This window comes from Fundulus heteroclitus, chromosome 8 (assembly GCF_011125445.2).
Source record: "Fundulus heteroclitus isolate FHET01 chromosome 8, MU-UCD_Fhet_4.1, whole genome shotgun sequence".
Lineage (NCBI taxonomy): Eukaryota > Metazoa > Chordata > Actinopteri > Cyprinodontiformes > Fundulidae > Fundulus > Fundulus heteroclitus.
This window is the reverse complement of record NC_046368.1, coordinates 30,053,758-30,081,688: the sequence shown is the minus strand read 5'-3', so window position 1 is coordinate 30,081,688 and position 27,931 is coordinate 30,053,758. Positions and strand designations below refer to the sequence as shown.

General features: G+C 40.6%; 1 protein-coding gene across 1 annotated transcript; it reads right to left on the bottom strand.

Annotated features, from left to right (window-relative positions):
* zgc:153993 (Bcl-2_like domain-containing protein) lies at window positions 1-26,784 on the bottom strand. The gene is made up of 6 exons (XM_036140547.1): window positions 26,619-26,784; window positions 24,660-24,708; window positions 21,791-21,952; window positions 2,084-2,216; window positions 1,446-1,550; window positions 1-1,367 (listed from the first exon to the last, which is right to left on the bottom strand). Exons 1-6 carry the CDS (start codon window positions 26,686-26,688, stop codon window positions 1,269-1,271), a joined length of 618 nt encoding a protein of 205 aa, XP_035996440.1. The 5' UTR covers window positions 26,689-26,784; the 3' UTR covers window positions 1-1,268.
* Window positions 26,785-27,931: the final 1,147 nt, after the last annotated feature.

Below are 27,931 nucleotides of genomic sequence, written 5' to 3'. Positions count from 1 at the left end.
TTTGCCAACAACTTTTATTTGTGCGCTATAGAGCAACTAAACAGATACTGTTAAATCAGATACTATTTGGTATCTGATTTAACAGTAAAATGCGTCCTTCGAAGGACGCAGCCTGCAAATTGAGACACAGCTCTGCTGCAGACATTTGGGGATGGAGTGGGAAAACAGGGTAAAATCAAGGTGTGGGATGCTGATTGGATGCTTACAGAGAAGACCGAATGCTGAGACTGAATCAAAAGGCGGTTCAATAAAGTACGAATTACCAATGGGCACATTTATGATCTCAAGATAATTTATTTTTTTATTGTTTTTATCTTCTAACAAATGTGTTTATTTCAGTTATATTGTAAAAGATGTAAATTGTTTAAAAGCAGAACATTTTTTTTGGATTCACTCTGGTTTCATTTTACTTGCATCCCAAATCCTGGCATTTTCAAAGGGGTTTGTAGACTGTAATCAGGCAAAATCAGGCGAGGCATTTAGGCAGAATCCTCCAATCACTGAGCTTCATCTCTACTCGAGCTCAAACTCGCATAAATACATGAGATCACATCACGTAGTTCTTCCCCTGTATCCCACAAGAAACAATCTCAACTCATTAACATCCCAATCTCTGCATCAAAATTTTCAGGACAGATTCAGATAAATATAACTGTTAAAAAAACAGTTGATTAGTAATTTATGGAGGGTCCCCAACTCATTCCTGCACATTACAGCTGAGACCCAGAGTGACCTCAACAGAAGACTGAGCTGAGGAGGACCTGGGAGCCTAAGCTTACATAGTTTCTGTTCATTATAAAACATCTTAATAAAAAAGATCATTCAGAAAAGGTATTGCTGTGATTTTCTTTTCAAAGGTGAAGTGAAGCACTGATCTTTGGTATTTGATCCTGCTCCTATCACTGGACTTACTGGGGCCAAGGAGCCCATCCAGCTTATGATACAGGCAGAATCAGTGAACACCATCACAGCTGGTGGTAGCGATGCATCCAACATGCCAGTTTCATGAGTCACTGCAGGAGCTCCAATAAGCAGTTGATGAAACAAAAAAGAAAGGAGATTCTGACAGCAAAAGTACTCTTACCTTGTTGGAACCCTGAAGCTGAAAAGGTTTTGTATCTCAGTGTACGGCACCTGGCCCCCTATTGCTAGCCTATATCTATATATAAAAATTTTATGTTGAGGAATGATTGTTGTTAAAGTTCCAGAAACTGTCCTTATAACCATCCTTCATGTTTCCAGGATGAGACGTGAGAGAGTTGGGACTTTCAGCGTTTCATCCTGTAGTAAACAATTGTTGCTACAACAACAACAGATGCAACAATGGCTGCATTCCTCCATCGTGAAAAGCTGTGGATCACGCCAACCTGGAAACATGAAGACGGAACAGGTTAGGAGCTTGCCATCACGCCACCTTAACACATAGCTGATGTCAGATCACTCACCCATCCTCCCTGCTGCACTAGCCAAGGGTAGAGCAGCTCTCTGATAACCTGAAGAACCCAGCTGATGACTACTCTGATGGTCTCCAGATGGTTGGTGGTCAGGGCCTTTAAAATAAACACTGGTAATGTACCTTAGGAGACCGGCAAAGCATTTCAGTCTCTCTAACAATACCTTGACTGTCTGAACTACAGCGCAGCTTAAATACAACTGTGCTTTCAATTTTTTTATAATTATTTTGTAGATAATTTTCCCATTCTAACACAATCCTTTAGTCATCTGCAGCTATAGTAAATGAATCATATAATACTTATCCTTCTTTGTGAAATATGGGAATCAATGTGCAATCGTTAAATATAGAAATATTAATTCTGCTCATTCTAGACAGATACCGACTTTCATGACTAAGCACTGCCCCCTTGTGGTCATGCTGAACACATGAGGAGCAAGAATTAAGCTAGAAGTAACAACAAGGCGGGCATGTTGTATTCACATGTTATTTTTGGCTGATCTTAGCCACTGAACAAATAAGACAGTATCATGACATCAGTGGTAACATGGACCATTAATCGTCTGGTTCCCTGGATTAGCTGTGCTCACTGCTATTTTGACATACGAAGGAATAAATAAGATCAGTTACCCTGTAAATGAGTCTGTAGGCTAGATGGAACAGAGCCACCACTCGGCCCCAGTTGATGCCATCAATAAAAATGCTCCTGGCCACCATCATGAAGACTTCCTTGGCACAGTTTGCCTGAACCTGGTTGATCAGTCTGTCAGGAGGGGAAAAACAAGAGAATCTAATAAAACACACGATTATTAAACAACAGCACAATCCGCTGCCTGAAACCCACCAAGCAGCGCTACATTACCACCCGCCGATGCTGGGGCAGATTTCAGAGAGAAACACAAAGCAAGTACAGTTACTTCCAGTAACTAGCTGTTTCAGCTGGGCACCAACTGGACTTCATCTTCTCCATCCTAATATTGTTTTATTTTTACATTTTATTACACTCAAAGGTTAAAGTATATTTTGTATAAATCAAACCCAGACCACTCTTGTAGCTGGATTGCATTGGTATTACTTATGGTTCTGATTATTTTACCTTTGGAGATACAGCAACTGTATAATTTCAACATTTAACACATGTGCCATTGTTGTTTTCAGTGATTTTTCTATACACACCTGCAATGCCTTCATACATTACTTTATTGACAAGGTATTCCCAAGACCTCAACTGAGATTATTCATAATTCTTCTGTACATGTTTTTGACAGTTTTGAACCTATATCTCTCAAAGAACTCAAAAGATCAGCCAAATCTCTAAACTCCACCAACTGCCAATTGGACATAGTCCCTACTTGAAAAAATTTGTCCTGTCACAGCTGCAAGATTATCTCTTGCTGTATGAAATTGTTGAATAGTTTCAGTCAGGCTTCAGCTCATAATGATATCCTCACAGCACTAGATGTAAATAATTCAGTTGTGCTTGATGTAAGACCTCACAGCTGCCTTTGACACTGTAGAGTTTCTCTAGAGTTTCATGCAATTCTTATTTCTCATCTGGAACACTGTGTAGGCCTGCATGATCCAGTGCTCCAGTGGTTTGACTCATATCTACATAATAGATAATTTTCTGTTGTGATTGATGACTTCACCTCTGAAACAGGCCCTTTGTCCTCTGGTGTGCCACAAAGCTCAATTCTTAGACCAGTTCTGTTTTTGTTGCAACTAGGACTTATCATCTCCAAACACAAGGTCTCGTTTAATTTTTATGCTGATGACGTACAACTTTACTTACGAATGAAACAGAATGACAACAATATTCTTTGTTTGTTGCAAAACTGTCTGTTTGACATCAAGCAGTGGTTGTCTCAAATTTTCTTCACCTAAATTAAGGGAAAACTGAGTACATTCTCTTCCATTCTAAATCTTGTCAGGCCCCAAGCCTTGGTCCCATATCTCCACCTTTTACTTCAGCTGTAAGAAACCGGGGTGTGATTTTTGACAGCACTCTGAAGTTTGAAAAACAGGTTAACTCAGTCGTCAGAGCAGCCTTTTTTTTTATCTAAGATTTTTTCATCAAAAGTCAAACCATTTCTATCTTGGGCTAATCTGGAAAAAGCAATACATTCATTAGTTCAAGGCTGGACTATTGTAATGCATGTAATGCAGGTAGTGCAATGCATTGTTCCCAGGAATCAGCCAGTCCATTCTCCATAAACATCAACTGATCAAAAATGCAGCGGCGCGCCCATATTACCTCCATTCTCTCCTCTCTCCACTGGCTCCCAGTTCGCTTTAGGATAGACTTTAAAGTCCTACTGTTTGCTTTGTCTGAGCTTTTAACTGTTTGCCACGTCAGGGCTCTATGCTCATCGGAGCTTTTAAAACTGCATGTCCCCAGGACACGTTGCAAAAGATTGGGTGGTCGTTCTTTTGCCGTTTTTGCTCCTAAATTTTGGAACGCTTTACCACCATACTATATAAATAAACTTTAATTGATTGGTTGATGTGTAAAGACATGTTAGGCCATCAATAGGATGTAAATAACACTGCCAGAGCTGCATTGAGTTATTTGTACATATGTGAAGGATCAACAATCAATATTGACTGAAACAGAGGGCCCATCAAATTTTGCTTAGGGTCCCATGGAGGCCTGTCTCAGATGTTCAATCCACTGAACTTTCTGACTTATTGGTTTGCATATATCCAAAGAAAATGTTTGACCACCATTACTTTCATTCATGCCATCTGTGGCCAGTTTGAGATATTGTTCCAAAAGTTGAAATGATCACTGACAAACTTCAGACTAGCAGATGTCCACTTTGCAAAGACCCACCCTACTCAATTTCTGATTGGCTAATGTCCTGGCTCTGCCAGGTATCATTGGTTGAGAGCAGTTTCAGTTTGAAACCTTGAATAAAAAGGCTAAACAGAACCAAGTGGATCTATTTTTTTGCTCTCATTTTCCAACTGACGGAAATCTGTCGCAGCAGAAAACTTTAACAGGTGTTTTAAGTAGTAAAAAACCCATGGAAACAAGAAACTGTAGTCTGTACTTTATTACTTCCCTCGTGGATCTCTGTTCACTGAAATTTGTTCAATTCAGGTCAACTTATAGCCTCAATTCACAACAAATATATCAAGTCACTTAAAAAACAATTCCATACAATCAGACAGGCTCAAAGTCTACTGATGTAGCTTTTGAAAATAACCTTGAAGCTGGTATTAAAGATACTCTCTCACTGAATTGAGTAACTGAAATAAACGAGCTCATCTACAGAGAGAACCAGCTGTGGAATTGCATCTTCATCTTTATGGCCCGTTCAGATTCTGGACTCCTTGTCGATCCCATGTCACACCATGTAGTCCAGCAGAACGCTGTGTTCTCCTCTCTGGGTGTTCAAGATGTTCATTGCTTGGCTTTGTGGATAGAACTACACTGCTCAAAAAAATAAAAGGGAATACTTAACACAATGCAACTCCAAGTCAATCACACTTCTGTGAAATCAAACTCTCCACTTAAGAAGCACCACTGATTGACAATCAATTTTACAGGCTGTTGTGCAAACGGAATAGACAAGAGGTGGAAACTAGAGGCAATTGGCAAGACACCCCAATAAAGGAGTTGTTCTGCAGGTGGTGACCACAGAGCACTTCTCAGCCCCTTTGGTTGTTTTGGTCACTTTTGAATGCTGGCAGTGCTTTCACTCTAGTGGTAGCATGAGACAAAGTCTACAACCCACACAAGTGGCTCAGGTAGTGCAGTTCATCCAGGATGGCACATCAATGTGAGCTGTGGCAAAAAGGTTAGCTGTGGCTATCAGCATAGTGTCCAGAGCATGGAGGCGCTACCAGGATACAGGCCAGTACATCAGGAGACATGGCGGAGTCCATAGCAGGGCATCAACCCTGCAGCAGGACTGCTACCTCCGCCTTTGTGCAAGGAGGAACAGGAGGAGCACTGCCAGAGCCCTGCAAAATGACCTCCAGCAGGCCACACATGTGCATGTGTCTGCTCAAATGATCAGAAACAGACTCCATGAAGGTGGTATGAGGGCCTGGCGTCCACAAGAGGGGGCTTTGCTTACAGCCTAACACCATGCAGGATGTTTGGCATTTACTAGAGAACACCAAGATTGACAAATTCACCACTGGTGCCCTGTACTCTTTACAGATGAAAGCAGGTTCACACAGAGTACATGTGACAGACGTGAGAGTCTGGAGACGCCGTGGAGAACGTTCTGCTGCCTGCAACATTCTCCAGCATGACCGGTTTGGCAGTGGGTCAGTAATGGTGTGGGGTGGCATTTCACTGGGGGGGCCACACAGCCCTCCATGTGCTCGGCAGAGGTAGTCTGACTGCCATTAGGTACAAAGATGAGATTCTCAGACCCATTGTGAGACAATATGCTGGTGTGGTTGGCCCTGGGTTCCTCATAATGCAAGACAAAGTTAGACATGTGGCTGGAGTGTGTCAGCAGTTCCTGCAAGACGAAGGCATTGATGCTATGGACTGGCCCGCCCGTTTCCCAGACCTGAATCCAACTGAACACGTCTGGGACATCATGTCTCACTCCATCCACCAACAGAGGTGGATGGAGCGAGTTGCTGGATGTGTTAGTCCAGGTCTGGGAGGAGATCTCTCTGGAGACCATCTGCTACCTCATCAGGAACATGCCCAGTCGCTGTAGGGAGGTCATACAGGCACGTGGAGGCAGCACATGCTACTGAGCCTCATTTTGACTTATTTTAAGGACATTACATCAAAGTTTGAGTTTAATTTTGAGTGTGGCTCCATATCCAGGCCTACAATGGGTGATAAATGTGATTTCCAATTATACTTTTTGTCTGATTTTGTTGTCAGCAAATTCAACTATGTAAAGAACAAAGTATTTAATAAGATTATTTAATTCAATCAGATTTAGGATGTGTTATTTCAGTGTCCCCTTTCTTTTTTGAGCAGTATATTTCTATGTGGAGACTGCTTGTTTTCACTGTGCATTTCTGGGGTTTGATCCTGTTTCCTCTCAGAAAAAACATGCATGTAAGGTCAATTGGTTAGTCACTGCATCGCTCCTAGAAGTGATTGTGTGTACATGATTGCTGTTTTGTGTGGCTCTTTTCTGGGCCATGTGGTAGACTGGTGATCTCTAAATAGCTGCACTTGTGCAACCATTCATTTTATTTAAACACACTGGCATGGACAGAAAATAGGTATCCCACTTCCCAAAAGAACCATACTCCATTTCCTGTCTTGATAATTTGACCTGTTTGCATTTTCCCTCCATTTTGTTTGGAGCTGTACTAAAACTGAGAGCAGCTGACTGAATGACCAGTAAGTTTCCCTGACATTCCATAATGAACAAGCTTTTTGCAGGAGGTGGGTGGGTATGTTAAAATGATCAGACAACGTGATTGTTTATTTCGAGCCATGCAGAAATAAATACATTGTTCTTTGAACAATAAGCCACAGTGGGTTGAAGAAAAGGAAAGAGAGAAAAAAATTATACAATAATGACAATGACCATAATACCAACAGAAATAACAAAAAAATGACTATCACACAAGTATACGTTTCTCACTTTCTAACATGAGAGAAGTAAGATCATATGCTACATACCATTCTATATATCTACAAATTTTACATTTGCATCTACAATCTTACTACACATTTCTGTACTTATGACAGAACCATAATATATAGTTAAATCAGACTGCAATTATGACATATCCTAAATTCTATAGTTACAGCTATAGTGTCAATTAGTGTACAGTAGAACTGTTGGTATATTTTAAATCTGAAGATTTATCAATTTTATAAATATGTATATATTTCAAAAGACCCGTCTTATAATATTTGTACATAATCATCATTGATATTTTTGACTACCGGGAAAAACAAGTAACATTCACACAACCCTCTCCTCATTCATGAATTGAGCCAGAACCATTTCTTTGTATTTTGTTTTGAACTGGTTAATATTTGAACATTTCTTGAGCTGTGGTCCTAAGCGAGTCCAAAATTTTACACCATACACAGACACACACAAACCTTTCCTGATGGTTGTCACTGCTTTAACTTTAAAGTTACCACATCCCCTAAGCAGTGTCTGAAATTAACTTCCTGGTTCACCAGCCAAGTTGGCCGGTAGATGTAAAAATCAAGCAGCCAGGCATATTTTTTACTAGCAAAAATATGAATCCTGACCAGACCTCAACTTTTATAAAAATTAAGAGTGAGATTATGTTAATTTTGGGGGGCGTGGTTGGGGATGTGGCTGACTGGACCCTTGAAGACAAATCTTTGTTTCCTGACTTAAAAAAAAAGAAAATATTGTAGTTGATTATAAAAGGCACAATATGAATGATCAGATTCACATCCAGGCAAAAAAAAAACAAAAAACTACAGATTATCTTTATTCTATCCATGTTGGTCTTATTTGTGAATGAGGCAGAGTTTCATCAAGCCTATACGGTCCAACATTTTCCCCTCAGTTGCAACACTTAAAGCACACAGGGGTTCACGCTGCGTCTTTACGCATGATCCAGCAGCTAGATTTTACCATGGTGTGCTGCGCGCGAGGGATAAACAGTGGGGAAAATGCATAAATAAAGACTGTAAAAGGGCTCCTTTAGGGAGGAGAGAAGGAATAATGGGTCTGAGCTGATGCCCCGATGTTACAAGTTCCTTAAAATTACCCTTAAAAGTGCGCACCTAAATTACATTTAACGTAATTTTGTGCACCTGAATTCAAGTGCAAGGCACCTAGCCCACCGAAGCACCGCTGGTTCTGTGTCGTTAAAAACCAAAGAGCATGAAACAGCTACTGACTCTCCTATTGACTTTAATTGGGACATTTTGGTCGGAGTGGAAGGACATTACACGCAGTGATTTAAGTTTTGAAGGCTGGCCGTTGATAAAAGCACCTGGGTCCGAGAGGGGGCGCAGTAAGAGCGGTGAAGCACAGAACCACACAGCATGTAGTAAAAAAAAAATCTGAATAAATAAGAACGAAACTTATAAACAGACTAATTGGCGTTTTAGACTGTATCTGGTTAGCAGATCTGTTTTCTGATCCAGCATGCAGCCATGACTGGTTCTGAATGTGAAAGAAGCTGAACCAGCTCCGTAGAAGGCGGGTCTAGACTGAGCTCTGGATGGACAGAGCTGTAAACGGATCATCCGCAGCCCAGGTGGTCTTCGTTATTTTTATTTTATTTGGTACAAACATTTACTCGCCATGTGGCAGCTAGCCCTCTGAAATTCACTTGCCAAATGGGACGTTTACTCGCATTTGGCGACTGGCGAGCGTTAATTTCGGACCCTGCCCCTAAGATTGTTGCTCCCTTCTCTCCTAGTACAGAGACTTTTAATATTTCTCGGTAGGGTTTTTTCACTATCTTTATATAATAGTTGTGCAGTATAGAACCCACGTAAATCTGACATTTTCAGTAATTTGGACTGCAGAAATAAGCGATTTATGTAATCAAAATATCCTACCTTATAAATGATTGTTACTGCATGATTCTGATTACCTGACTCCGCCAGATGGATTTGCTCCGCATATCCATCTGGAAACCTTCTGTTGAAGTAATTTTGGGAAGGGGCGAAAATACTGGTTAGCTGATTGGCCTATGTTGGTGATAGACGGGCCAAATAAACCAATCAGATCAACGAAGCATATGACGTACTCGTCAACATGCTTCGTCGTCGCGACGACGAAAACACAACCACAAGCCAAGCTACTCTTGCTGCTGCAGGTAAAGGCTCGTTAGCTCAGCAAAGAAATACTCTGTAATTCCGATAAAACTTGCTGGATAGCCACGCTAACGCTAGTTTCATCGGCTGAAGCCGCCATGTTCTTTAGACTGATCTGTCGCGCTTCTCGTTGCGTCACACCTCAACCCGCCTCAAAGCCAACGCTGATTGGACGTTCGTTTGGTGAACGGCTCCAAATTTTCTTTAACGGAAAGTAGCCAGACTGATCTGCGAGTGAAACCTTGAAAGCTCGCGAGATCAGGATGGTCTCACGAGGCTATGATTCTGAAGTATGCAGTGGGGATGTAGCAAACTTTTGTAATTATTACCCCAAACTTCTATTCCGTACGTTAGATACGGCACAACTAAAGAACAATAGAAGAAATATAATGCATTATGGTCCAGGAAATATTTTGCTTTGTACATAATTGAGACACTCTTGGAATTTTTTTTTGTATGTGGCTGATATTCAATTCAATTCAATTTTATTTATATAGTGCCAAATTATTGAAACATGTCATCTCAAGGCACTTTACAAAGTCAAAATTAACCATATTATACAGTATACAATATGAGGTTTCCAGCTAAGTTTACTATCAATAGTTATCCCTAAGAATTTAATTTCTGACACATTATCTATTACAACATTATCTATCTAGGTTTCTTACTAAATTAGTTTGTTATTTACATCATTATTAAGTTTACTATAATTATCACTGGAATAGAATATGTTGGCATCATCTGCAAATAATTTTAATAATTGTGATGCATTAAATATGTCATTTATATGTAAATTAAATAATTTGGGGGCCAATACAAATCCCCACAGGACCCCACAAGCAATACCAAAACACCCTGATTTGAACTTGCACATTTGCAAATAATGATGTCTCTCTTTTAAATAGCTTTGAATCCAGTTCCAATCCACTCCTCTAATACCGTATTTCTTAAATTTTGAGTAATATTGAATGATTTAGAGTGTCAACAGCTTTTTTTTTTTTAAATAGATAAATAATCCAACTGCATATTTTTTACTAAGGTGTTTGTGGTCTCTTCTATTGTTTCAAGTATCGCTAAATATATTGACCTTCCAGACCTAAACCCATACGAACCTTTGTTAATCATCTTACATTTTTCTTTAAATTATTCTAATATATTATTAAAATTTTACAAAACTGAGGGAGTAGAGAGACTGGTCTGTAGTTTGTAAAGATGCATTTTATTTCCATTTTTGTATAGTGGTATTACTTTTGCAGTTTTCATTTTGTTCGGAAATGACCCAGTTTGAAATGATAAATTACATAGTCAAGGGTTTTAGGATACTATTTATTATTCTTTTGACTAATATCATATCTATGTCTATATAACAATCAGTTGATGTTTTATTATTGCATTCTCTAACAACATCTATTATTTCTGCTTCACTAACTCTTGAGAGAAACATTGTATTCTTTACTACCACCTTTAGGAATTTTTGCTGCCAAGGCACGTCTCACATTTACAAAAAAATTTATTAAAATCATTAACTATATTATTTATAATATAGGCGTCGCTTAGCATTATTTTTAATTATGATATTAAGAATTCCCCAAACTCTTGATATTTTCATTATTATTTAACAAGCTGGTATAATATAGTTTCTTGCTAGTTTTTATTATATTACTTAATTTGGTTTTATACAATTTATATCCATGTTAAGATTATTCAGTCCGTAACCTATTAAATTGTCTATATAGCACATTTTTCTTTTTGCAAGCATTTTGTAAACCCTTTGTTAACCATGGACATTTATCAGCAGTGGTGTTTTAGTGACATTATATGACAGTTTTTGTCATATAATGAACTAAAAATATCTAGCAATATATTGAAGGCACAGTCCACATTATTCTCACTATAAACAATGTACCAGTCCTGCTTTTTAAGTCATTATCAAGTGAGTCTGTTGCTTCTTTAGTTCTTACTTGTTTGAATGCAGAAAATTGGGGTGTTTCTTGATAATTACAAGTATAGTCATACACTATGAAAACAGGCAAGTGGTCTGTTATGTTGCATATCAATAGACCACTTACATTTATAGTTTCTACATTATTTGTATGTTTTCTATGAGCATTCTGCTTTGTCTGGTTATAACTGGGTATAAACTGATACTATACATTCTATTGATAAACTCAGTTGATTATGTTTATTAGAATTTATTAGATCAGTGTTATATTTTCCACATATGAATTTCTTTTGTTATTTATTACTGAAAACATTGTTCATCCAGTCTGTAAATACTTCCAAAATCGAGCCTGGAGACCTGTATAAACAACTAATAAAATTGTTCATATTTCCATTGTAAATTTCTACTGATATGCATTCTAACACATCTTTTATTGTTAAAGTCATACTTTCAATTACTTTAAATAAAATAAAAAATTGCACATATATATAGCAACACCTCCTGCAATAGACTGCGGACCTATCCAGGGTGTACTCCGCCTCTAGCCCATTGACAGCTGGAGATAGGCACCAGCACCCCTCGCAACCCCATAAGGGATGGATGGATAGCAACACCTCCACTTAACTTTATTTACTCTATTAATGTAATTTAAGTTATAACCATCCAACTCAAATGTATTGCTTTGTCTATATTAAACCAAGTTTCAGAAATTCTTCAAGGGAATTTATGTCCAAGTTAATGTCCTTGGATGCCAGGAATGCCACGACCTGTTGTTCCATGGAGCTTACCTCCATTTCCCTGGGCTCTTGCTCATTGCCCACGTTCACTGTGTGGGCAATGAGCGAGGTTTGATCTTTAGTTGAGTCAACTACAACATTAATCCTGAAATGGTGCTCTAAGTCCACTACTTTCTTCTCCAGATCCGCAATCTTCTTATTTTTCTCCTCTACTTCCTCCACTAGTTTGAAAAACTTATCCTGTTTGGAGGCATTGTCACAGGATGTATGTGATACAATAAAACAGTGTCTTTCGGATGTCCTCCGACTTCTCAACCACCATTGTTTTCTTCAGTGCCATTTTATGCGCTACGGCGCCCACAGGCAGCAGTTACAATCTGCTTTGAACCCGCTAGTTAGGTTTCCGGCTCCAGTCCCCGGAGCCCTGTTTCCACTGCCCAGCTAATAGTTTTGTGGCTAACTGTCCGCCCCCTTTGTGATAAACTTCCCCTGGTGACACTCAGCTATATTCCTCCTTAAATCCTGATGAATCCATTCAGATACTCGGACAACAGACATATCAAAAACCTGGATGACTCTAAATTTCCTGCTTTTAAATCCAGGCGAGAGAAGTCATCATGTTTGGACCAGATTCTTTGAAAAAGAAACTTCTCTTCACCTAGATGTCTTTAAATTGGCCTTTGGTAATGATGTAGAAAACTTTTTTAACTGGGGCCTGGATGAAGCCTGCGTACGCACAAAAATCTTGCTGTGCAATAGTTGAAAGTGAAAGTATGCGGTAGGCCATGCACACTTTTGCACTGCTGTGAAAACGTTTGGTAGTAAAACAAACATTCTACGAAAAAAAAAAAAAGTACTAAAACCCACCCAAATCTACTGAAATAGAACTCCATTTGATTTAACCCAGGAGCATCAAAGCTGAAGTTTTATTTACAAGTCTGAGCTTTCATGGTTTAAATTTGTCCAAAGAAATGGAATCACATTTAGCCTCATCTGATAATATAACACCTAAAAAATTATGGAAACAACCTCAATCAGATAGAAACTGAATATTCCTGTTTTTGTCACATGGAAATGCACATCAGTCTGTGTGGAGAGGCGCATGAATTATAATTATCTAAAAAGCTTTTTGATCCTCAGTGAAAAAGAAAACAGGGTCAGATCAAGAGATTAATTCCTAATAAGTGAGGCGAGATTATTATCCCTGAGGTGGAGACAATCACACATGTCCATAAAGGTGCCTTGAGGTGCGTAAAGTTGTGCATAATTGTGGAATGATGGCAATGTTAGTGCTGCTGGAGGACATCGCCAATGGAAGAATGCAGAGGCAGTGTGTTTTCAGATATCCCGCTGACCTGCTGGCACATGATGATGAGCGGTTCATTAGCCTGTTTAGATTTAGGGAAATTATTTTTGAACTGGCCCCAGCATTACAGGACCTGTGCATCACCTGTGTCATTTCCTAACTCCGCTGCGGTCAATGCAACCGGAGCTCTGTAGATTAAGCTGACAGGTTTGGGTAGTTAGCATCCCTGGACTGTCCCAATGCTGCCCCCCTGGGAAGACCTCATCCATATTGTTCCACTAAACTGTGGCTCTCAGTTGCAGCATGGAGCTATAAACCTGCTCAACTCAGGATTCGCCAATACCATCATAACAATAATTATTATTCTGATGATAATAGTTGTGTCTGAAACAAAGAAAGAGCAGGCGCTGTGTACAATTGCTGACTCGTTTTTATTATGTAACATCCTGACTGGTTTTAAATATTTAAAGTACTTCTCATAGTGTTTGTGGGAACAGACTTCCTCATCAATATATTGGAGGCATATTCACTATAATACAATGATTTGGTTCATTACAATGATTATCATTAAGCTATAACTGAGCTCTCCCATTTCTCTCCCAAACGTCGCTGTTGACTGAGCTTTTACTGCAACTTCACCCTCTAGATCTGAAAACCAACACGTCTAGAGGACGCTCATCCAGGAGGAGAGAATGCTGTGACTCAAAGCAATCTACTGGGTTTGCTTAGACAGAAAACTTCATATAATGAATTCAAGTTGACTGGATTGTTTGAGAGCTTGGATCAGTTGGAATACCTGGAGTTGACCTGGAATTTCTCTGTATGATTTGACTGAGTTGACTGAGTTCTGCTGCAGCCAGGTCTCTATCAGTCTGAGTGAGAGCGTAGCTTCAGGAGGGGGATAGCAGCCGACTGGACCTGCTCGTGTTTACTGCTCTTAATCTTGGTTTACGTTGATGCACTAACAAAAAAAAACTAGGATATTTCACACTTTTATGTGAAATTCTGAAATTGTGCCCAGATTTCCCCCACCAAGGCAGTGGTCTGAATTGATGTGCCATTTGCTGTAAAGAAGAGGAGACAGTGGGATTTTGGCCCATCCCTTGTGCATGGCATCATGAACGCTTTGAAACGCACATATTTTCAGAAATACCAGAAAATGTTTTATATAAAATGTGGTGGCTTCTACTAGTGCAACATAAACTGGGTCATCATCAAGGATACTGCTCCAAAACATGTGGTCAAACACAGAAATTGTTCAGCAGATACAAAATCAACCTTCTTCCATGTACCACGTTTTGGTACCTAAATGCATCATTGCCACACAGAGTGGAAGAGCGGGCGATTTTCCATGCCCAACATGAACACAGCATTGCAGGCACAAGAGCGTAAAAACATCAGTAGTCGCTGGTCCCTTCAACAAAGCAAGCATGGCTGATAGAAAGCGTTCGACAGATCACACTTGCGGCAATATTTGTGACCCAAAGCGTAAGGCCAGCAGCGGGAATACTTCTAATTTGAGGAAGCACCTGGTCACTGTTGCCAATTTAGCAACTTTCTCACGACTTTGCAGACCCATCCAGCAACCTTTTTTTTCCAAAAGCAACTAGCAACAAATTTAGCAACTGTTTTTCTGTGTTATTGGTGACTTCCTGTGAAAGCACTAATCATTCTGCAATTATTGTCTTGAGGCAGCAGCAAGTGTTCCCGCTTCCCACTGTCTCAGACAGCTGCAGCCTCGTCCTGAAACCTGCCTGTAGTCGGAGCAAAGAGAGCAGAGAGAAGATCCACTCCTTTACCACATTGCAAATTTCTATGAAACTGTTGGACTAAAAAAATTCCCTAAATTTGATTCACACATAGCTTCACTAGCATCACTTATTCACCTTGTTCACTCTGAGCCTCTTATCACTGTCCTATTGGTAAACATTTATTTTATGTGGAGTGGATTTAGGCAATGTGTTAAAATTAATAAAATATTTCATAAGGTTTATTTGTAGATCCAAACCAGTTTATATATTGAATGATAAACATGTTAACTTGAAAACAGATTTTATTGTTAACATTTATTACCACATAAATGTTAGCATATTCACTCTAACAATATCCCATCAATATCCCATCATCCAAATCCAATAGAAAACCTGAGGATTGAACTGAAAAGCAGAGACTAAAAACAGTAGCTCTAGGTCATCCACAGTTTTCTGCTCCAATCTTCCAAACTCTTGTACAAATGTTTACAAAATAAGGCGCTGTTCCATTGGCAACAATGAATTAAAGTGGTAAATATGCCACAGAACATAATAAAATACAGCAATTATTAATTGAAGGGATCCACAATTAGTTGAACATGATGGCCTAAATATGTTTTAATTTTCACATTAACTTAAAGCCCCAGTGTGTAAGACTTTCACACTAGTGCACCATCTAGTGGTGCGCTAAATGAATTACAAACGACCTCATGCAATAACTACTACATAAACCTCCCAGTATCATAAATGTGACAATGTCCACATGTCCTCCATGTATTAGCTACTGCTAATAGCTACAGTCATTGTGTGAAATATGTTTTGGCACTGTTCCGCTTGTTTTTTTCTAATGTCGCTTGTACGTTAAACTTAAAGGTTTTAATGGGGAGTTTTTCTTTCCTCTGTCGCTTCATGCTTGCTCAGTATGTAGGATTGCTGCAAAGCCATGGGCAATGCAGACGACTCTCCCTGTGGCTCTACGCTTCTCCAGGGGTGAATGCTGCTTGTCGGGACTTTGATGCAATCATCTGGTTCCCTTATATAGGACATTTTTGACCAATCTGTATAATCTGATTGAATTTGACTTTGGAAAGTGCCTCGAGATGACATGCTTCATGAATGGTGCTATATAAATAAAATTGAATTAAATTAAATTCTGTTATGCCATGTTCATGACGTGACAGACTGCATTTCCCATGATGCAATGTGGTCAAAATGGCCACCAACTCCCATCATGCAACACCTCCCAAAATGGCTACCAACCCTAACAACGAAACTATGAGATAACGTTACTATGGAGGGTTTTGTAAGCGATGGACGCGCTGCACTCATCCTTCTTTTTGGCACCCACCATCCCAAGAAGACACCACAGCTGTTCAACCCCCACACGCCACGTGCTCGAAAGTTCTTCGCTGGACCGAAGATTTTCGAAGCAAACTCCTTCCCTGCTCAGATGTGCAGGAGGTCGACTTTAGAAGTATTTTCTGAACCCACTTCGATCGAAGATTGAGAGCCGTTATCTCCCGGTGATCGTAAAAGGGACCATGCTTTCGTTTTGGCCAAACAAAGCATCTGAAAAGCCCAGAGAGAGACGAAGGGATTTCTCCTCCCGTTCCCCGCTGTCCAACGCACCGGCCCACCGACGATGTACCAGATAAAGAAAGATTTCCACTTTTTTTTTTTTTTTTCTCTCTCTTTTCACCCATAAGGTGATATTATTTTCGTGCCTGGGCAGAAACCTAATAGGATTTAGTTTAATGCTTAATTACTCCAAGACGGAGTTTTGTTTTAACTGCTGAATATTTCTGATGTATGTGCATGCATTTTGTAAGTGATTTTGGCTGTGTTGATGTGTGGTTCATAAATGACTTCGCCAAGGGTCGATTTTTGCATCTTTTCCGTTCCTCTCTTTTTTCTGTCCTCTTATCACAAAACCAAAAAATAAGTAACAGGGTGAGATTTGTCATGGCATTAGTGCTCCACAGTGATACAGGAGCTGAAACAACATAGAGTCATTGATGAGACCGATGGGAGCTCAACCACAGGGTAATTCCTTACAATATCTAACGAAATTATGATCATCCCAAAATGTTCTGTGGTGCAAAGTGGTGTGGCCCCATCTTCCACATGCATGCGCAGTAAGTTCATGAGTTAATTGGAACAAGTATTTAGATGGAAGCTAATCGGATTATGGATCATAAACCAGCCCTCTCAATCAGAATGCAATTTCATTCTGATGGTAATAGTTTGTTGATTAAGGTTTAAGTCTGAGTGAAGCAGGGCTTTAAACTAACTTCTCAAGAATCATTCTTTATTGTTGTTATGTAACCATTTTGGTTCGACTGATTTATCCATTGTAATAACTGTTAGTTGCAGCCCTAGCCTAAACCCCACCGCCTCCTGTGTCAGTGGCTTCTGAACTTCACTCCACCAGGGCCTGCAATGAATTTGCTAACTTCTTTACTGAGAAAATCCTAAAAATTAGAGGATCAGTTTGTACATCCACACCAACTCTAGAACCAAAGCCGTACTCAGCTGGAACTTATCCTGACAAAATGTCCCAATTCAGCCAAATAAACCACAAAAGCTTAGAGCAGATCATTCAGCAGCTAAGTTCCTCTTCATGCTGTCTTGATGTTCTACCCACAGCTTTCTTTAAAAAAGTTTTACCTGTCATAGCGTCTGATTTGACTCAGATAATAAACACCTCCTTTCTGTCAGGTGTTTTCCCCCAGTCCCTAAAAACAGCAATTATCAAACCACTGCTGAAAAAGAGCAATTTAGACAAACTACTACTCCAGAACTACAGGCCCATCTCAAACCTCCCTTTTATCAGTAAGATTATTGAAAAAGCTGTGTTTCAACAATTAAACACCTTCTTAACAACGACCAGCTGCTTTGGCGTTTTCCAGTCAGGTTTCCGCGCTCACCACAGTACAGAGACCGCCCTTATCAAGGTGTTTAATGACATCCATATAAATACAGACTGTGGAAGAACCACCGTGTTGGTTCTATTGGACCTCAGTGCAGCATTTGATACTGTTGATCACTCCATCCTGTTAGAATGCCTGGAGAACTGGGTCTGCCTTTCTAGTACAGCTCTTAACTGGTTTAAATCCTATTTAAAGGACAGGGACTTTTTTGTATCAGTAGGTAACTTTACATCAGAGATGACAAAAATCCCATTTGGGGTTCCCCAAGGGTCCATTCTGGGTCCCCTCCTTTTCAATATCAACATGCTCCCTCTAGCTCAGATAATAAAAAATAACAACATCAGCTACCATAACTATGCAGACGACACACAGCTCTACATCACTATGTCACCAGGTGACTATAAACCAGTTCAGGCACTGAGTAAATGCCTAGAAGAAATCAATACGTGGATGTGCCAAAATTTTCTTCAATTGAATAAAAACAAAACAGAAGTAATAATATTTGGACCAATAGAGGAGAGATCAAAAGTTAGCACACAGCTTCAGCTGCTTCAGCTAAAAGCCACTGATCAGGCCCGGAATCTGGGAGTAGTGATGGACTCAGACCTGAACCTCCAAAAGCATCTAAAGACAGTTACAAGGTCGGCTTTCTATCACCTGAAGAACATTTCTAGGATTAAAGGACTGATGTCTCAGCAGGATCTAGAAAAACTAATCCATGCGTTTATTTTTAGTCGAATTGATTACTGCAACGGTGTCTTCACAGGTCTGCCTAAAAAGTGGATCAGACAGCTGCAGCTGATCCAGAACGCTGCTGCCCGCGTCCTCACTAATACTAAGAAAGTAGAGCACATCACACCAGTTCTAAAGTCCTTACACTGGCTCCCTGCATCTCAGAGAATAGACTTTAAAATACTTCTGTTAGTCTATAAATCCTTAAATGGCTTAGCACCTAAATCCATCACAGACTTGTTATCAGTGTATCAATCATCCAGACCACTAAGGTCATCTGGCTCCAGCCTTCTCTGCATACCTAGAACCAGAACCAAACATGGAGAAGCAGCTTTTAGTTCCTATGCTCCACTTATCTGGAACAAACTTCCAGAAAACTGTAAAGATATGGAAAACCTTAGTTCCTTTAAATCAAGATTAAAAACACATTTGTTTAAAATTGCCTTCAACTGTCCTAGTTAACTGAATCACCACTTTTTTGTTCTATTTTCTATCTATATTTTATTCCTACTTGCTTTTATTCTGTTTTATTTTGCTATATTTTAATCATGTAAAGCACTTTGCATTGTCTTTGTACTGAATTGTGCTATATAAATAAATTTGCCTGGCCTTGCCTTGCCTTGCGAGTGAAAGACGCTGGGAAAAATATCAGTGACAGGCAACACTGGAAGCCCTTTTAAACCATGAAGGTACTGCAACCGGTACCGAATGTGAAATCACGGACCCAAGACCAAATTGAAGACCAGACCCTCAACAGGTGTTAACGGACCGATCAGATCTTAAGCAAGTGTTATTGGACCTGACACCAGACACAGAGCACTTCTTGCCAGGATCACAAAGTCTTATGAGCGGTACGTGTCATTCATCGTTTATTTATTATTATTATTATTATTATTATTATTATTATTATTATTATTATTATTACTACTACTACTACTACTCCTACTACATTGTGATCGCGCCCCCGTTCAAACTCAAAAGTTTAAAGTTACTCATCGATGTTTTGGGTGGACGCACCAAAGGGCAGGGATTTGTAATAGTTTTGTTCCTGCTCTCCTTCCCCTCTGTCCCTCATGTTCTGGGGGTATCACCTTATCTACTGGTTGTCCCACAATCATTCTGATGTTCTCACGTAACGGCAGTCCGTGTTCATTCCTTGTTAGTTTCCACTTGCTGGCTGAGCATGCGCACTTCTAATGTTTATGTATCCGGTTAGCTTAGCTTTTAGTTTTGCTGTTAGCATTTCACTGTACATTTTGAACATGGCTGAGAGTCTGAAGAAGCAAACCACGTTCATGTTTATGAGAAGAAGAGGAATGGCTCAGTAGAAAGAAATCAGACCAGGGTGGGTTTGGGAGATTTTTTTCCTGGGATCCCCTAGGAGCGGAAGAGCAGGTAAGACGGTCTTGATGCGCAGTTGTTCAAAAAGGGGGAAACTTTCAGAAAAAACGGAGACCCTAGCTTTAAGCTGTTTATCAGGAGTCAGCATAGACTTGTCTGCATGTGTAGCCGATGGTTTGGTGTTTTACAGCTGAACTGTTTCACTGAAAAGTGAATCTTCTCCAACAATAAATAAATTAGAAGAGATTCTGTTGGGCTGAGGAAGCTCAACAGAGGAGGGACTGCTTCCAGGGCCCCATTCTTCGTATGTTGCTTAAAACATCCGAGATCACATGACACATCCAAGATGACTTCATCCAGCTAATCATGATCCGGTTCATTGCGATCTTTGAAGACACCTGTTTTTGAATAGTATGGCTGGATTCAGTTATCTGAAATAACTGCGCGTTCATGCGTCGCTTTAAAAGGGGAAATGTATCAATAGTAGAAACAATGATCAGCAAGGTTGCTATTGGCTTTTCAGCATGGCCAAAGAACGCCCAAGCAGAACAAGAGCTTTTAATGGAAGGTTATGTCGAATTTGAGTCACTAATTAAAACGACAGGTAACACCTCAAAGTCTGCTAAAGCCAGGAGAGAGGGTTGACAAAAAGTAGCAGACAAATTAATGCGTAAATACTGTCCATGGTAGATGTTTCTATCACTTTCTACAGTATGTATTTTTGCTTTTTAATAATTTCATATTTACTTTGTTCTTTTATATCAGAGCCTCCACAGGAGCCACTAGAACATGGGGACAAGTAAAAGTGAAATACAAGAATATCCTACAAAATGGTAGCCTTTAATTATTATACTTTATTTTAAAAAGCCACTTGTTATGGCAACAGGTCCAATATAGGTGTTATTCCTTAGACACTGGAAGTAAAGGACGTGTGCAAACTGGGAATTTTAACAAAAAATTCTTTATCTATATAAAAAAAAAAAGTTTTTCCTTTTCCAAGTCATACACAGTTTACACGATCAAAAACTGTATTGCTCCGTGTCTAGATAATTTGTCCATTGTTTTTTTTCTAATACAATATACGGCCCGACAGGAAGCAAGCCTTTCAAAGTAAAACTAAACTTCACAATAAAATGGCCTGACCAAATCTTCTTACTGAATATGATAAAAAATAAAAAGCAAACCATCATACAAATAACTTAAATATTTTCTATTTATGGCTCTAACAACTTTTTCCTCTTTAAAGCCACTCTTAAATGATGTGTTTGTCTGTTTATAACAGCCACCAAGAAAAATCTCTCTACAATTACACTGTCGCGCTGCGCTATAGGATCCTGTCTATTGCGCAATACGCGATTAATTCGAAAAGCTCTGAAATTATTCTTGCACTTTCCGCAACATGTTGCTGTCGTAAAAATGGACATGGCATGTTTGACATGTTTACATGAAATAAGCCCTCTGCTCTCGAGCAGGCTTAAGCTTGCGCACATGTTGCCATGACAGCAAGTCCAGAATGACATTCGAAGAACCAAACGATCCAAGATCATGCCAAATTGTCAACAATCAAATCCAGCTAACTGAGTTAGCGACGTGCGAAGAACGGGCCCCTGGTCAGTGTCTCAGCTGTGCTTCCAAACGGCACAACAAACCGAACTTCACTGTAGTATGCAGCTAGGACTGAAAATCATGGAACTGCATTTAAATCCAGCTCTGTGATTAGACCAAACCAATAATTTCTTTATAGAAACTGCTTTGAGAAACAGTTTGTTGCAAATGTATGAATGCACTGAACTGAAATTAACTCAGAGCTTAGGCATGTATTCAGTAACGTGGCTTGCTTACCGCTGGAACTCTGCATTTCGATTCAGCTCATCGGCTATTTTTAACAGCTGCTCCACCACTTCTTTTACTTCAGGATCATCTTGTTCCTGCGGCCGTCCTCCCAAATCCTCAGAGGCAACATGCCGATTGGGGTCCTCCGTGTTTATACGCTCTATCACGTACCTGAAACACATGCAATCATATCACAAGCTCAGGCAGGCGAAGCAGAAAAGGGTAAAAAAAAATTTAGGGTGTCAGTTTCACCAATGCAAGGCCTTTAAAAAGCAGACACAGATTTAAATCATCTTTTATCAGCAATGTTGTTTGCCTTTAATGTGATGTAGCAAAGAGGACAAAACAGGCTCCCATTTATTAAACCTGCCTGTATAAAGACGGGGTTAGCTATATCCTGTTCTTGTTGCTGAAAACACATCTAGACAGAGATATCCAACCACGGTTTTAGAATATTACGGGCTTTTTTTAATCTTTTTTTCCCAACTGCAAGATCCTAATCATGTTTTGGTTCGACAACCATTTACAGATCCTCCTTTGCAGAAATCAGACTGCTTTTCTTGTCTCATTCAAATGTTGTGTGTTTAGTTTATTGTTGATTAAGAATCCAAACTTTGACATGAAGTTGGTCCACACAGGTCGCTCAGTGAATACTGCCTAGTCTTTCTAACATTCTCCATAACCCTGAGAGATAGGGCAGGACGATATTTCAGTAACAATATATATCGATCGATAGACGTGTGGCGCGATAGGGAAAAATAGGGTCGATAAAACTTTGATAGAGTTTTCCTTCCTTCCTTTCAGCCTATCATATTAGTTGATGCTACAGTCACTACTTCCTCTCGACCAATCGTAATGGCGGACCCAGGCACGCCGTCACAAAGCGCCGCCCTCTCAAACCACAAAACAGAGCACGTGAAAATGTTGCAGTAAGGAGCAGCGGAGGAAACGGTCCCAAAACGGGGTTTTACTAGTTCGCCAGCCTGACAGAAATAAACCACAGTGATTTATAAAGTTTGCAAGGAACCGGTAAAAACAAAGTCTGGTAACGCAACAAACTTATTTCATCACGTAAACCGCTCACACACGCAGCAGCGCGAGCTGTGTCAGCCCCGCGTTGCTTCTGCGCGTCTTCGGACTAGGAATCTTCTGGAAGTTCTTCTAAAACAAAGCAGGTATAGCAGCTAAACCAGGCTCCCTACTTTGTGATAGAAAAAGTCTTCCTACGAAGACACGCAGCAGCAGCGCGGGGCTGACACAGCTCGCGCTGTCCTTACACGCCACAACCTCGGACCTCAGCCCTGCGTCAGCCTCTCAATTATGAAACCTGAGAAGTAACTAGTGTACTATTCCCACCTAAATATGCTATTTTACTTGTTTATTTGGTATATTTATTTTGGTCATTTTCACTTTAGTTCATTCTTTGTCAGCATTTAATAACATTACTCAGGTCTCTTAAGTTATTTTTCTTAAAAAAATTCTGTAATGGTTAAAAAAGTTGGTTAAATAAAGATTTAATTGGAATTCAGTGTTTGTGTTCTTTATTAAAATTAAATCATTTAGCAATATCATAAAATGTCCAATGGCAGAGCTGCACATAAAATATGGTTTTATATAGTTTCAATAATTATCAATATCGATCAATATGCATTTTTTTTTTTTTTTATCGATAAGCTTTTTTTCTATATCGTCCAGCCCTAGTGCCCAGTTCCCATGAAATCAGCAGCTGGGGAAATGCTCCACCTAGACCATTTGGCACCAAGAACCACACCATGTTCCAAGGTTCTTCCCCACTTTGATGCTTGCTTTGAACTTCAACGTCCCATCTTCACCATGTCCGGATGTTGAAATGCAAAGAGGTGATGCCATGTGATTGGCTGATTCCCCTGGTTGTGTTCAGCACTTACACAGGTCATTTGGCAGGGGGCGGGGCACGCCCTGGACAGGTTACCAGGGCATGTCAGGCCAGGATTCAAACCCAGGGCCTTGTTGGCAACAGTGTCAACGACCCACTGCTCCATTAGGGTGACGGCAGGGAGGTCTTCCACCACAAACCTGTGGAGCTTATTCCAAAGGACGAAATTTCTTCTGCAGATTCCCTATCAAACTCAAGTTGGGACTTGTCGCTCCAAAGTATTAATATCAAGTTGGAATGAAAAATGAGGGTGTGGACAAAGCTGCAAAGCAAGGGTGATGAACCAGGTGACTGAAATTAAGACAGAAAGCATCGACGGACAGCTGGTGCCAAATGAAACAAGTCAAACAAGTGAGTATTTATAGGCATCGACTTTGTGAGGAAGTGGCCATAACCTGTGTTTCCACTACAGGAACCAGGACCAAATCAGAGAAATCAGGAGAAAATCTACCATACTATTTATACATTTTCACACAGGAGTGCGTCGTTTTTAAAGAATAACCGCAACAAAACAAATTGAGACTAGTGCTGCAGTGCAACAGTTCCCAACCCTGATCCTCTTGTCCAGCATGTTTTCCATGAGTCTCCATTCCAGCTCCCCTGATTCAAATGACTGCATGACCTCCTCTGCAGAAGCCTCCCCAGAAGCCATCTGTTTAAGTCAGGCGTGTGGCAGCAAGGAGAAAGCTAAAACATGCAGGACGGGGGTACTTGAGGACCAGGGCTGGGAACCACCACTGTAGTGGACTGGTTTCACTGCTTTAGTAACATTCTGAAGTCTGTTCAGGTGGGCAGAGACCTGCGTTCTCGGGTTGCAACAGGATGAGGAGCTGCTCAACGTCAGCCGATCTGCAATTTAGAGCCCACAGGGGAACCACACCCCAGGAACAGTTCAGGTGAATAAAAAGTTCCCAGAGGTGAAAAACATGGCTGTGGGTAAGATAAGCCTAGAATGAGACTCACCCTCTGAGCACCACCACTCCTTGCTCCAAGATGGGATCATCAATCACATCTGAAAGAATCACAGCAACAATCATTAATACAATGTTTGCTTATACCCAGGCTGCAGAACTGTAGCAGAATCTTTAACTGTACAGTTACAATAAAACACAACTGGGTGATAAAACATATTTCACAGCAAAATGTCCCTAAAACATGAAATTGATTAAAAAAAAAAAAGAAAAGAAAAAAAAGCTCCAAAACACCAAAGCTTCTCATCTGTATTGTGTTCAAGCAGCAACTGGTTCGTAAGGTATTGGACTTGTAGCAGCAGGTGGCTAGGTAAACAATTTATCCCTTATAAAAACATAGCAGCAGCCGCTGTCAAATTTGCGCAACTTAATGACTTCTGGGATATTCAGGAACCATCGAGCATCCCGAGTCCTGAGACTGCTGCAGCTCCACTGATGAACAGTCCCAGTCAAAGGTTTGCACTCACCTTCTCATTCAACGCCCTGTCTTTATTTTCATTGCTACCTCTTAGAACTCTTTCAACAGGTGGAGAACAGGGCTGTGTCAAAAAAAATCCCATTCTGAATCAATTCTCATATTGGCAATTAGAGATCAAATCATATAACCAAAGCTCGATTCTTTAAAAAAAAAATGCATTTTCCACTGTGAACATAAATGTGTGAGCCGGCATTTCTGCCTCACACTCAACCCTGGGAGGGGACTTTTTAATGTCATATTTTCAATAATGCACCAGGTTAGTGGCCAAAGTTGGTGTCCCTTTGGGATTAATAGAGTATTTTTGAATTGCATTGAAATAGCAGCTGAAGCTATCTGTTTTCTACCCTGGATCCGTTTGGGTATTCTGCCCCACAGCATGTCTGTGAAAGTTATTGTCTCAACATTCAAGAAGAAGGTTTGGTCCTTACAGCCACCATTAATCAATTTTCCGTTGAATGTTAAAAAAAATACTAGTATCAATATGTTGCACAACTACGCAGTCCTGTAATTCAGGTAAAAACAAAAAAAAGTTTTTAATATCAGCAATCAATTTGAAATCAGAAAAGAATTGATTCTAAATCTTGAGAAATCAATACACAACCCTAGTGGAAAACCTGTTCAGGTGGCTAACCTCATGAAGCTCATGGAACCAAGGCCAAGCTTGACCAAAGCAGTGAGCAAAACAAAAGCTAAAATACAAGATGTTTTGAGTTATTTCACCATTATGTGTTTTCTTCATAGTTTTATATACTTTTGAGACATAGTTCTGATGTCTTCACTGTATAGCTGCAATGTAGAAAGTCATAATGAATAAGGAAAAGCCATTGAGTGACAAAGGTGAGTCTAGAAGTCTGACAGGTAATGGACATGGACCTGGAAGTCCTGCCATCTCCACCCAGGGAGCACCAGGAATGGTGACGATTCCCTGGCAGATCTGATCCACGACTCCAGCTCCAGGCTATGATGGACCCAACACACCTGATCCGAACAACCAAACCCACGGAGCGACCATCCGTCACCCATAGCGATCCACTAGCAGAAAGCCCGCTGTGCTAGAGATCCGGACCTGTTGATCTCTCCTTGAACCCCTACAGGCTGCCGAAGGGCCGGCGCCACGATCAGTAAACCGGTTTTACTTTCCCTTCAAGTCTGACCAAGTAAAGGACTCGGGTCGCTTCGACGGCTTTCCGTCAGCCTCATAAAAGCGGCGGTTCCGTCCAGTGAGACATGAGCCGCTAAGGTCGAGCAAACACAAAGCCAGGCCGGCTCACATCAGCCTGGAATAGTTCAGAGAAGTTAGTCTGGCACAAGTTGGCGAACTTAGCTGGTGAAGAAGGTTTTAAAGCAAAGAGAGCGGAAAGCCGGAGGTTACTTAGAGTATGACTGATCTGAGTGGGTCTAGTTCCGTGTCCGCTCCTGGTCTGACTTTAGGCCGCTGTGTCCAGGATGAAGAACCAGCGGCTCCATACATACCTTCTCCTCCCTCAGCGCCTTGCACTTCCTGCTCGCCCTCTGCCTCCTCGTCTCCCCGGCTGTCAGCCATGACTCCGAACGCTTCTCTCGGCTCAACTGGGCTTGGAGAAGTCAGTCTGCAGCACAGGTCAGGACCCAGTCAGGGAGGGGAGGGGAGGGGGGGGGGCGGTGATGACTCCGTATAGTCTGAATGAACACGCCTTCACTTTCCTTCCTTCCACGGAAGTAAGGCGGAAGCGCCGGGGGGCAGCGAAACCACGCCTTCCTTTTCCAAGAACTAAATGAGTTTGGATGAAACCCACTTTACAGAACCTGACAGAAACCTGGGGGTCGCCTCGTCACAGCGGCGCTCCGCCACGTTTCTAGCTGAAATTAAGCAGAGTATTTGCGGCCAAATTCCAGAACATCTACCCAGAGACGACGCTGCTCCAGACATGGCTCCAAGTCTGGGCCAAAATGTCTCCACAAACAGACGGCCAGAAACCATCGGCAGCACTCACGCCGTTTCTCCGGTGAACAGAAAGCACCACTACATCACTTCTGCTGTCAGCCCGGTGAAGCGAGCTTAGAGGAACAGTTCTCACTTCTGCAACTAACTGCTTGGGATTTACATAACGGCCATAATTAAAAATAAAAGAATGAATAAATTGTCTAAAAAATAAACCAGTACACTTAATGTACAATAATTTTGAAAAATCATACCTTTACCATTACACCTTTTTATAACTTAAACAACTTCTGCATTTTTTCCGTTTACTTCCAAGACATTATTTTTTTAGGGATTGATTTTAATTTTACTCAGTCATGTTTGTATTTAAGTAATTGAATGCAATTATGCAGTTATGTTTTATAGACACATTTTCAATTTGTCTATGGCCCTTCAGACAGTTCCTGATCTATGGAAACAATCCACAATAGTTCCCATAGCGAAAAATATCCACCCAAAGACCCTGAATGACTTCAGGCCCATAGCCCTAACTTCTCTTGTAATGAAGTCTTTTGAAAAGCTGGCCAAAAAGAACATTATCTTGAGAACTAATCACCTGCTTGACCCCATGCAATTTGCATACAGAACCAACATAGGGGTCCAGGATGCAACTATAACCCTGTTGAATCTCATCCTCAAACATCTTGAGGGCCCCAAAACCCATGTCAGGACAATGTTTGTGGACTTCTCATCAGCTTTTAACACCATCCAGCCCCACCTACTGGTGCAAAAGCTCCTACACAGCTTCCAACTGGATTTCCTTACCAACCGTTCCCAGCGAGTGAGAGTAAACAACCATTATTCTGGACTTTCTTTCACATCTACA

Bases quoted from the DNA above. Each gene is read 5' to 3' on its own strand.
- zgc:153993 (XM_036140547.1), bottom strand. From the start codon at position 26,688: ATGGCTGACAGCCGGGGAGACGAGGAGGCAGAGGGCGAGCAGGAAGTG. The intron at 24,709-26,618 runs GTATGTATGGAG...TGATTCTTTCAG, and splicing joins AGGCGCTGAGGGAGGAGAAG to ATGTGATTGATGATCCCATC. The intron at 2,217-21,790 runs GTAAGCAAGCCA...CCCTCCTGACAG, and splicing joins CGAAATGCAGAGTTCCAGCG to ACTGATCAACCAGGTTCAGG.